General features: G+C 35.0%; 1 protein-coding gene across 4 annotated transcripts in view; it reads right to left on the bottom strand.

Annotated features, from left to right (window-relative positions):
* Positions 1-13065, bottom strand: part of NHLRC2 (NHL repeat containing 2) — a 65689-nt gene that overhangs the window by 51068 nt on the left and 1556 nt on the right. For all 4 annotated transcript variants that reach the window (XR_011997584.1, XM_025993838.2, XM_072740087.1 and 1 more), the window contains exon 2: positions 10797-10949. Coding sequence is in view for 3 of the 4 variants with exons in the window: in XM_025993838.2 (XP_025849623.2) it covers positions 10797-10949 (153 nt within the window). In the remaining variant the exon portion in view is untranslated. The remainder of the gene's footprint in view (positions 1-10796; positions 10950-13065) is intronic.

Here is a 13065-nt window from a genome sequence, read left to right as displayed (position 1 = left end):
GTGTCCTTTTTTGTAAAAAAATTTCTTTGGGAATAAAAATGATGTGATATATACATATAAAATATTATTCAGTCATAAAAATGCATGAAATCTTGCCATTTGCAACATGGCAACATCCATTTGCAAGGATGAAGCTAGAGAGTATAATGACAAGTGAAGTAAGTTAAAGACAAATATACAATCTCACTCACATGTGGAATTAAGAAACAAATGAACAAAGGAAAAAAGAGAGAAAGAGACAAACTAAAATACAGACTCTTAACTATAGAGAACAAACTGATGGTTACCAGAGGGGAGCAGAATGGGAGGATGGGTGAAATAGGTAATGGGGCTTAAGGGTACACTTGTCACAATGAACACTATGTATGGAATTGTTGAATCACTATATTGCATACCTGAAACTAACTTATTATATCTTAATTATACTGGAATTAAAATAAAAAACTTAATTAAAAAAATTTCTTTGGACTTTAGGAGGGTTTGTATTTTTATTCTAGTGGTTACCTTTGCCTTAAAGCTTTTTATCATTTTTAAAAGTATCAAACTCCACTTTTCATAACGTTTTATTATCTGGTCAATCTTTTTTTTTTAGATCTTATTTATTTGAACGCGAGAGAACATGCCAGGGGAGGAGCATTGGGAGAGGGAGAGAGAGAATCTCAAGCAAATTCCATGTTGAGCACAGAGCGGGACGCCGGGCTTGATCTCACAATCCTGAGATTCTGAACTGAGGCAAAACCAAGAGTCGGTCACTCAACCATCTGAGACATCCAAACACCCCTGGTCAATCATTTTTAAATGGCATCCTTTAATTCCCACCTGTTACGTATACAATAATCAATAGTTTTGTTTCCCATTCTCTCCCTCTTTTTTCCCTCTCTTTAGCTGTATTCTTTCTACCTCTATATGATTTTATATTATTCTTCTACCCACCAGTGACAGATTTATATTTTGCCAATTTAGCTAAAATGGAACCGTTTTCCAGTATTCTATTCCCGGCTTAGTTCTTATCCTCTCCCGTAAGAGAGATTTTATGAGCAAACTCGGAGGTTTAAGAGCAGGTGCCATATTCTCTTTTGCTTGGAGGACTGGTGCAGCGCACCACATGCTACTGCATTTCACACACTTTGTAGCTTATCTGCTGTCTCACCTTGGTGGCTGGTTGTGGGATAGGAGCTATGTATACCCCATAGATGTACCACAGCTCCTGCCAGATCTCCTCCCTCAGCTTCTCCAACTCCTGCATCAGATGAATGTTTAGCTCCACAGCAAAGGACACCGACTTAATTCTGTTGGTCACCTCACTATTTAGGTTGAAGTTTACCTGGGTTCCAGGTCATGCTTGCAGGTGGCAGTCTGCTCTTGCTCTCCCTTATTTCATATCCATCTTTCCTTTTTAATTGCCAGATCTGCTGACTTCTAGTTGAGGCAGCAGACGCACAAGAAACAGTCACATGTAGACTAGATATACAGCTCCTACAACTATACAAGGTCAAGTGCCTATAATAAATCCTTTATTATTCCTCATCATGAATACACATATGATATCTTCATCCATCCATCTGGCAGTTTCCTTAGTCACCCCTGGTTAGAAGAAGCTGTTTCTCAAGTAGATTTACCAGAAATTAGATTCACAGGTGCATCTATTCACAGGTGATTCTGAGTTCTTAGACATTCAAAACTGGTTTTCCATAACCCTGACTGAATCTTGAAAGATAGCTGGTTTGATATAATATCCTTGGTTTGTAGTTTCTCTATATAAGATTCTTGAAAATGTACCACTGCCTTGTCTATATGTTATTTGTATAAAGTCTGTCCCATCTAATTTACATGCTTCTAAAAGTGATCATTTTTCCTGAAAGTGCTGAAGATAATTTTAAAATATCATTAAAGTGTAATAGTTTCAAGTAGGGTACTTCTTGGGCTGTTGTTCTGTGTTAATTTTCCCTGGTATCTGGTAGTTCCTTTCAATATGCAGATTCAAGGTTTTTTATTTCCAGAATCCAAGACTGGATTCTAATTTTACATATTAGTTTTAGTTAGTTGTTATGATTTTTGACTTCAGTCTCCAAGCAGTCTTATGTTGAACTCTGCCTGCCTTTCTATTCAATCATTTCCTGTTTTTACTTTTTTTTTTTTTAGATTATTTTCATTCTCTAAGTTTGTTTTACCTTCTGCTTTACTTCAATGCCCCTTATAACATTTTTATATGAATTCATTGCCCCTTGGGCACCTTGTAATTTAGTCTTTATTTCTTACATAATTCTGATCTTCTTATTTCTTTTCAGAATTCAATCACCACTCATTTCCTACCTCTTTGGGCGGCGGCGGCAGGGGGGTGGGGGGGCACAATTCCCTTCTTAGTTTTCAAAATTCTGATTCAAGATCCTTTTATCATTGCTCCTAAATTATGTCTGAGGATATATAACTCAATATAGAGGAATGTGTTACAGTTTTTGTCAATTCTGTGGATCATTTTTAAGTAAGAAGTTAATCTACATTTCAACTCTGAATCACATTTTCAGCTATTTACAGTTTTATATGGATGAGATACGCTTTTTAATATTCCCACCCATTTTGTGGACAAGGCTCCTAGGTTGAGTGAGAGTGCACTTTTCTGATAGTTCCCTTTTTCTGTGAAGTTTCATTTTTGGATAGCATTGTTGGAAGGAGATTGATATATATACTCTTTGTTTTCTGCAAGATCCTTAACTTTCCCAACTCATTCATTGATTCACTTTAAGTAGAAGTAGTATCTTCAAAGAAAATCACACCTCTGTATCTGATTCCCTCCAAGAAGCAATGCTTCTCTGAGGCTTCCGTTCTTAAGCCCCTACTCTTTCAAGGGCTGGTGATATGATCTAAACCTGTGTTCAGTACTTTGCACTTAGTGTTGGAGTTTCTCTTTCTACTGGTAAGGGGGTTACTCTATGCCTCGCCCAAGACCTCTGAACCACTCTTCTTTTTTTCATGGAGTCTTTTAAGCCTCTCCCATTCCCGTTCTAGCACTTGCAGGAAGAGGACCTTTAATGGAATTCAGTTTATTTCTCAACTTACAGATAATTTGAGGGCTATGATATTCTTTGTCTCCTAGTATTACGGAATGATCAAGTGTGGTTTTAGTTACTCTTTTTTGGTTTTACGTTTAAAAGGAGAGGAAGAGATAAGTGAAGAGATTCAAAATCAGATGGCCTCCATTCTCCTCCAAACTCAGAAATAGGAGAGATAGATTCCTGTTTTTAACATCAGTTATATTGAGATATAATTTACTTAAATTTTGTCCGATACTTCGTTAACTGAGCAAATAAACTAAATCCTAAAACCAGCCTCTTACTTAACAGAGAAAAATGATATGTATTTCCAATAAGATAAAGAACAAGGCAAAGATGCCCACTGTCTTTACTACTATCAAATAATGAACTGGGAGGGAGTTTTTATTTTTATTTTTTTTGGGGGGGGGGGGTAGTTTTTAGCCAACCAAATTGGAGAATAGAAATCAACTACAGACATAAGATTTGGAAAAATTCTTTGCAGATAATATTGCATTTTCGAGAAACCACAGAGAATCAATCATAAAACTAAACCAAGTGGTAAAAGACTCAGAAAGCAGAATATAAATTTAACAGATAAAACAAATAGTTTTTATGTACCTAGACAATAATCAGTTGGGAGTATATAATGGTAGACAAAACCCCACTTAAAATAAATAGCTACAAATAAGCTTGAAAAGATTTTCAATCACTCTCTAAAATGCAATTTAAAAATACATCAAGGGGCACCTGGCTGGCTCACCCATTAGAGCATGCAACTCTTGACCTAAGGACCATAAGTTTGAGTCCCATGTTGGGTGTAGCATTTACTTAAAATACAAATAAAACTACACCAAGATACAGTTTCTCACCTATTAAATCAGTACAAATTAAAAACCATGTCAATACATTTTACTGGAGCAGGAGTGGGGAAAGCAGCACCCTTCACACCGTCTTAGCAGGAATGTAAACTAGTACAACCAACCCTCCTGGTGCAGAATATGGCAATACCCAGTAAAACTATATTATATTCGTTTAACTTTGACCCAGCAATCCCTCTTCTAGGAGTTTACGCTTAAGATATGCCACCAGTGATATAAAGACATATTCACAAAACTGTTTGTAAGTGCTAAATATTGAAAACAACCTAACGGTCAATACATAGGACAATGACTGAATATTTATTGTTATAAATTACAACACACACACATACACAAAGAGGTGCTACGTAGCTATTAAAAATAATCAGGAAGTTCTCTATATGGAGTGGCTGCCAGGATACATAGCTATATTTGAAAAAGCAAAATGCACAAAAACATCTAGAGTAAGTCACCATTAGTATTTTTTTTTTTTAAAGAGACAATAGAATGGAAGAATGGGATGGAAAGAAAGGGAAAAGGGAAACACAAGAGATGAGTAGATGGAACTATACTTTCTGTATGGTTCTGACTTTCAGGACCATATTTAAATTTTATATCTTCAAAAACAAAATTAAAAATATAAACAAATGTATCTAGCTGTACTTCAAATGAATAACATAACCTCATGGAGAGTGGGGAGGACTAGTCTAAGTAAATTTTAAATTTAGTTGAGAGTGACCAGAAGCAAAGACATCCCAGTGGCAATAAACACAGGATCTTGGTTTCTCAAAACCATTCCCAATATTTAATACTAAAAGGAATCAAAGCTCCCTGGAGAAATGGCCGATTCAGGGAAGGGGCTGGGAAAGTACAAGAAGAACCTTTAAATATTGTGTTGTGACAAGTAAGGAAGTGCTCAAAAAATGATAAGGACATGTCGAAAGGACATCAGTGATAGCCTAAAGAGGATTCCATTTGTCAAAGAGGGACAATATGAACATCTAAAATAATGATGGTGATGATTATTACCCAATAAATTAAGAATCTGTAAGTCAAATATCTATATATTTTACATGTGTGATACATATACATAGTGTGTGTATATATCATAATACATTATTACTTCAAAATATATATATATTATATTATATATATATAATATATATATATTCCTTCTGATAAACACAGCCAACACCTCTTTGAAGAAGTAAAGATTATGGGGAAATGGGAACTGTGAAAAGGTGTTAACCAGATGAAGAGCATAAGGAAGGAGATCCATGGAGAGAAAGCAACACATGCAAAAAAGAGTGCATGAACGAAGAGACTGAAATAGCTGACTAAGCACAGACAACGAAGGGGAGGGAGTGTGGGTCAAAAAAGAATAAACCTATAGATAGGATCGACCTTGTAAGTCATTTAAAGGATTTTTTTTTTTTAGATTATCCTTCAGAGCAATGGAAGTCACATGGAGAATGAAGTGCAAGTCTCACAGATAATTTAAAATAAACTCATGACATCCCCCTCCAAAGCTGTCCTTTCTATCGTGTTTCCTTCTACTGAATGGCACTAACATCTGTCCAATTATATAAGCCAAAAACCTACCTAGGATATCTCTGTAATAACCAAAGAGCCTTCTTTCACCATCCATATTTAATCCATGACCAAATCCTATTAATCTTATCTCTCTATAACTAGTTTCACGCTATTATCATGTCACACAGGGAGCACAATAGCCTTGTCACAGATCTGTTGTATCCACTCTTGTCCACTAATTAGTTATCCACCTGGGAGTGGAACTAATCTTTAAACAAACACAAATCTCATCATGTCACCCTCTTCTAGAAAATCTTCCACTGTCCTTTGTATAAAAACCAAATCTCAGCTCTCCAGCATGTTCTCCACCCCTTTTCACCCCTCCCTTCAGGGTGTTATAATAACCTGGCCTTCCTTCAGTTCCTCCAGAATATCATTACTCCTCTTGCTTTGATGCTTAACACACAATGCTCCTTCAGCCTGGACAGGGTGGTTCTTCACCCTTTCTCATCTAGTAAAGCTACACTTCTTTTAGACCTCAAACTCAATTTTTACTCTTAAGAAAGCCTTAATTTCTCCAGATTAAACTCCATTATTTGTTTTCATAGCACCCTATGATTTTCCTTCTTAGCACTAATCAGAAATTATAAAAATATTTGTGAGTATTTGATTATAAGTCTTGCCCCTGTTAACAAGACTGTAATTCCTAATCATTATTTAGGGATAATGCATGTTTTATTTTTCACTAGCACAGTGCTTAGTACATAGTAGAAAATAAAACAATGAATAGATGGGACATGAATAGTGAAGAAATTTATGTATTTATATAATATATAGACCATATCATATTGTCTAAATAGAACATCTATATTAATCTACAAAGACAACTGCTAAGTAACGATGCCTCACATTTTTAGTGTCAATCTTAAAGCATAGAGATTTTTTAAAAATTTGCTTTTTCCTGTTAATCGTACACAATAAAAAACAGAATGTAAAAGATTCTTCACTTTATGAATCTTTTGCCAGCACAGGGATCAATAAAATATGGAAGGAAAGGAAGAGACAGAAGGAGGGAGGAAAAGAGGGAGGGAGAAGGGAAGAAGAAGCCATATAAAATAACTGCTTATAAAATATTAGTAATAACAAATTCAAAAAATCATTTTAAAAGCTTCAAAGGTCTTAGTTTTCAGAGAGATGCAGATATATAGAATTGTACTAGATTACAATTGTATATAGCAATATATACAAAATTGTTATATTTATAATAATATATAGTAGAAAGCATAGTTTAATCACAAACACTATAATAACCTAGTTAAATACAAGGATTGAAAACAGTTGAGTTTTACATGTTACAAAATTATAAATGGAGACATTCTAAGATCTAAAAGACAAACATGATACTTTACTAAGAAAGCATAAGGGTATTTATTCCAAGCAGAGTGACCACTGAGTTAAGTCAAGAGGAACAGTGACCCTGAGGAACTAAGGCTAGAACACCCTGAGGGAAGAAGAGAAGCATATGCAGAGGTAGGAATTTCGGTTTCATACTAAAAAACAATGGAAACATGAAACGATCAGAATCACCGAACACTAAAGCACAGAGCCAAACAAATTTGAATTTTTTTTTAGAATTTCAAAAACTTACGTTGCCATGTCTCTCCTGAAACATCCTAGAACTAGTCTGTCATAAATTGACCAATTTTCCCATCATACTTCAGCTACTTATTTTTTTAAAGATTTTTATTTATTTATGAGAGACACAGAGAGAGAGAGAGAGGCAGAGACACAGGCAGAGGGAGAAGCAGGCTCCATGCAGGGAGTTTGACGTGGGACCCGATCCTGGGTCTCCAGGATCACGCCCTGGGCTGAAGGCACCGCTAAACTGCTGAGCCACCCAGCTGCCCATACTTCATCTATTTAAAAACAAAATAATATATGGACTGCTGCAAAAAAAAAAAAATAAATAAAATGTATGCAGATGAGAATTAACACAGCACGCCTGACTGGTATTCTTTCGAAGGCCTGCTTATATGGCTGGCCCTTGCCTGGATTTCAGGAGGGTTCTCGCCATTCCCTGAACAGATAAGAGCGATTCATTACCTCTAAACTGGTCGTACAAATCATATGGTCTATGCTGAACACTTACTTTCCTTGTGGGACTCTAGAATTTTCCCTATATACCACCAGGCAGAAGCTACCTATTTAGGCAGCCCCCAATAAAAACCTTGGTTGCTGAGTCTCTAATGAGAGTCCCTGGTAACATTTCAAATGTGCTGTAACAAGTCCTTGCTAGGGAATTAAGTTGTTTTGTATGATTCCACTAAGAGAGGAGGAAGCCTATGTTTTGTCTCCTCTGGACTTAGCCTCACCCAAGCACCTTTTTCCCTTTGCTGCTTTCACTTTGTATCCTTTAGCTGTATCAAGTTAGAGCTGCCAGTCCTCCTAAAGAATTAAGGAACCTGGGGATGGTACTGGGAACTTTGACAATCGAATTATAAATGGACTCACTGAAAGGTTTAGTTTTATTATAAAATTAGAACTGCATTCTTCTAATTTTTGATAAAGTATAAAACAGAAAAATGTATCTACTACATAGTGAGAGTACCAGCAATTATCCTGTAGTACCATGGCATTAGGTTAAGTCTGATTTAATCAGGGGCACCTAGGTGGTTCAGTGGTTGAGCATCTGCCTTTGTCTCAGGTCGTGATCCCAGGGTCCTGGGATCTAATCCCCCATCAGGCTCCTCACAGGGAGCCTGCTTCTCCCTCTGCCTAGGTCTCCGCCTCTCTCTGTGTCTCTCATAAATAAATAAATAAAATCTTTAAAAAAAAAAAGTCTGATTTAATTATACATTAACATATACCTAGCAGTCACATTTTAAAACATGTCATGTTCCTAATAGATGTTTTCTTATAACTCAAGAGTACCTTTCCTTAATAGCCATTGTGCTAAATTTGGGTATTACATAATAACATACCATTAATGCATCTAGTATAAAAAGACAAATTATAAACTCACAAGTAGAAACAGAAAAAAAAAATCCTAAAACCTGAGGTACCAGTCCGTTTAATGTTAACGTGCTAAATCATTATTAATAACAAGCTTTGGGCACAGCTACATTCTTAAATATCTAAAGACCAGAACCATTCATTACTATTAAATATCTTTTTACTTTAGACTCTGGCATTTATAATGTCTCCTGCTATTGTGAAAATGATACTGGTCACCATTACAAATTTGATTTAAAGGCTGTTTTACAAAGGAAAGAGACTGGGTATTAATTTGGATCATTTTCAGGCTGTTTTAGAATTAATAAGCACTTCCTCACTTAGCTGAGCATTTCTGGCTTACTGATAAAATGAACTGAATATTCCAAGGAATTTAAAATAGGCTGCTGAATGTCACTTCAAGAACTATTAACATTGCTGCAAAAACGTTCAGAAACATGGTAGATAGTAATGATACAAGATAACATTGCTGTAAGAAAGCAAAATAACTTAGTGACAGCTTATTGAACTTTTATGTGATAATCTCTGGGTATACCTGCTTTTGTGTATATGAATTGAATGTATATTTTTAAAAATATAAAATATTTCTATTTTACCAGCATTACCAACCGATTAAGTTAATTGACCATATTTAAGATAATCTCCAGAAGACTGTAGTTGGTTAACTTAATTGGTTAATCCCACACGTGAAGCAAATTTAAGAACTTCTTGAAATGGGTCCTTGTAATGTAAAAATATTTCTATGTTACCAGCTTTTTCATAAAGTAGCACATTACTGAAGTAATGTTTCCTTGACGTTATAGCGTTGAGATCACTTCAAGAATCTTACTTCTCAGAAGTGTATTTGTATGTAAAATAGTTTTTTGTCACAATTTGCTGTAACAAATCAAAAACAACCTTAAATATCTCTCTGTATCTTCAATGGAAGACAAAGGCTAAGCTATTAAGAAACGTTCATTCTTAATAACAAAACCTTTCACAATGGTCAGAACCTAACCCACCTTCCCAGAAGTCGCTACAATGCCACACTGAACCCTAACCCTAACCTCTCCCCAAGAAGCCTACTCTTCCATGCTTCCCTGCTTATTTACCTGTCACTTCCTCAGCCAGCTTCCTCCAGCTCCCTTTTCATTTTCAGCCATACTCCTGCTCATTTTTCAAGTTCCAGCTTAACTGTCTCCCCCTCTGAGAAATCTTTTCCAATGCTTCTAGGCAAAGTGAATTCCTCCTTTCTTCAGGTTCCATAATGCTTTTTATTCAACTCCTGGTACATATTTCCTCGGCAGTTCAGAGTCCCCTGCACATACTACATGTTCAATAAATGCACTTACTTACATGAGCTTGACCAAGACACATAGGCATCCAAAACCAGGAGGTAATGAGATACTCTTATTTCTCAAATTAATACAGATAAATTTATGAAAACATGACTTAGCTACCAGGAACACCGGAGTTCTTGATAAATCTCACTGGCAATTTCAAGAGAGAATGTATTACAATTTACAAGCATCAGGGGTTCTACTTGTACTGAAGATTTTAATCTATTACTCCTTTTTAAAAATTACTCCTTTTTAAAAACTAAGTTATCTTTCAATGCTCCATTCTCATTTTTACTCTAAGATCATTGATCCCCTCTTTTTATCACTCCAACTGTGGAGCTTCAATTAATTTAAGACTAATTAAATGGAACCTTTAATTAGTTGCATTCACCCCATATGCTCTCCTTTTCAGAAAGAAAACAAGAGAAAAAAGATCTGAAAATATTTCAAAGTTCTAAAGCAAATACTAAGTAATCTCTTACATCTTCAGAATTTGTAATACCATAAAAGAGGATTTCCTAGTGTGCTTTGGAAAACATTAACCTTTCTAAATCATTTTTTAATAAAGCAGGGTCACAGAAAAAGTATCTGCTATAATATTTGGCATTCCACTGTAGTTCATGTCATCTGAAATTAAAGGAAGCCTAATCACATTTCCTAATAAGAACTTCAAACCTTTATATCTTAGTGAGAAGAGTGTAAGATTAGAGTCACAAGTTTCATTTTCTCATAGGAAAAATTTAGGTAAGTCTAAATATACAAAACGAACTTTTAAAAATACTTGATCATAAGAAAGTAAATTATGTCCTTAACCTTAGGAAAAAAATGTACTAAATGCTGGTTCTTTAGGAAGGCAAACCATTATCACTAAGCTTAACTCTTCATGAGAAGGTACATGAAGTCCTTAAATCATAGATTACAAATTACTTTTAGAATCATTGAAGTCTTGCCAAATGTTCATTTTCCTATGAGCAAATGAGTCAGCTACTCCTCCAGTGCCTATGCCAGGACAGTCTGTTAGAAACCAATTAAAGGGCAGATACCTTCATCAGAGTATGTGTGTTCTAATGTATGAAGATCAGGCAATAGGTGAATACAGTTTATGCAGCAGTAGGTGAAGAAATCAAGGATGACTACTTTTCCACACAGATCCTTGTAGACAGAAAGAGGCTCTTCTGTGTTCAGCCATTCTAATCCTGAAATTTACACAAAATAAATTATCATGATTAAAGGAAAAGGCAAGGATAATCATCTAAAACTTTCCATTGAAATGTATGTAAACCAGTATTACTTCTAAGGAAGGGATGAGGGGTTGGGGTAAAATGGGAAAGATGCTATTATGGGGCAGTATGCAAATATAGTAAAAAAAAAAAAGGTGACTAGATTCTTTCAGAAATAGTGAAATAGTCTGTGTGTGAAAGAAAGCAAGATCCAACACATTTAGGAAAAAACAAGAGTAAATATCAGATAGTAAGAGGACACAATCAGGTTCAAATGAGCTTTGAGAATGAAGCTCAATCTTAAGAATTTCGAGACAGGACTAAACTCAAAAAGGAGGGATCCCTGGGTGGCACAGCGGTTTGGCGCCTGCCTTTGGCCCAGGGCGCGATCCTGGAGACCCGGGATCGAATCCCACGTCGGGCTCCCGGGTGCATGGAGCCTGCTTCTCCCTCTGCCTGTGTCTTTGCCTCTCTCTCTCTCTCTCTGTGACTATCATAAATAAATAAAAATTTAAAAAAAAAAAAATCATATTAAAAAAAAAAAACTCAAAAAGGAGCAAAGCGTTAAAATATAAACATACAAAATGCCTAAGCCAATTTCATAAGAACTAAAGCGCTCTGGATTTGAATAAGACCTTAAATACAAAATACTTTAAATGCAAAGTTAAGCAAAATGCACTATTATAGATTTCATGGAAGCAATATTATTATTGATGAAGAATGTGTTCCCTTCCCTCCAAAGAAAAATGGAATCTCATTAATCCGTACTTTTGTAAATCAGAATTTATAATTACTTGAGCATGACTTACAATTTTAACTATGCACTATAAAGATTTTTCTTAAAAATTTAAAGTACAGTATCTCTACCAATTTAGAAAAACAAAGATAATGAGTTTATTATTTATAAGTAAATGCAGCCACTAAATTATATCTCAAAGCAAGTATTCGGAAACAGTTTATAGAAACTGAAAGCCAAAGTTGGGTGGAATTAAGTGAATAATAACAGTTAATGACTAATAACAGTCACTGGAGTTACTCAAAACAAAATTCTAAAAAAAATTAATATCTGCAAATCAAACTAGCATTTCTGCCTTAATTAGTCCCACCTAGTAAGGTTTTAGGGTAGAGTGAGCTCTTAATTATGCATTTTAATAAAGTGTTCATTGTATAGCAGATGGATTATATAAAACTTCAAACTAATGTATATTTCATATTTTAATTGCAAAATATTTATGAATCGGTCTTTTAAATGTATTTTCTGTAAAAGGTCAAGTGTGACTTAGACTGGAGGGTAAAGAAAGTATTATTACATGTCAGTTATTGGGCTTACCAGGCTTAATAATAATAATAGTGATAAATTTTACAATAACAATAATCACGATGAAAATAATTTTAAAAAGCCATCAACACTTATTGAGACATCACACAAACTAAGAACTTTAGCTATATTACCTTTAATGCACATAATTAACCTGAAAGCTAAATACTGGTTCTATTTTATAAGGAAGTCACATAAGGCTTGGAAAAATCAAGTCCCTTGCTCATGCAACTAACAAATGAACTAGGATTTCATCCCAGATCTGTCTGAAATCATCCTTTATACCACAGTTTCCCATAAACATATCTCTTTGAAGAAATGAACAAAGTACACTGTTTCTGAGATAGAGTATGTTTTGTGTTTTTTTTTCTTTCTTTTTGATTTCTGATAGAGTATGTTTATGACTTCTTGATTCTAGTTTACCGACAATGAAACCAAGAAGAAACTGGTTATCTAGTATTCTGAGCTCAATAATCAGATCCAGCAGAAAATCTGACTACGTCAGATACGAAGCCTGAATATTTTGCTGTATTATTCATGAGTCACTAAGGTCCTAACTCCTGGTAATAAAATACACCCACTGCGAATATAAACAACACTAGAAAATAAATAGAACAACACTGTCCCCAAACCTAGCGGGTCTCCTGCTACTTTCTAGCACTGTAACTTCTTACAAACTTTTTTTTTTAAGAAAATGCGCATATGTGTCTCATCTCTTAGTGTCTTTTTTTTTTTCTCTCTTTTTTTCTTAGTGTCTTTGACGGGACAAGCAGT

This window comes from Vulpes vulpes, chromosome 15 (genome assembly GCF_048418805.1).
Source record: "Vulpes vulpes isolate BD-2025 chromosome 15, VulVul3, whole genome shotgun sequence".
Lineage (NCBI taxonomy): Eukaryota > Metazoa > Chordata > Mammalia > Carnivora > Canidae > Vulpes > Vulpes vulpes.
Note: the sequence above shows the minus strand (reverse complement) of the source record. Positions and strands in the feature narration are given on the sequence as shown.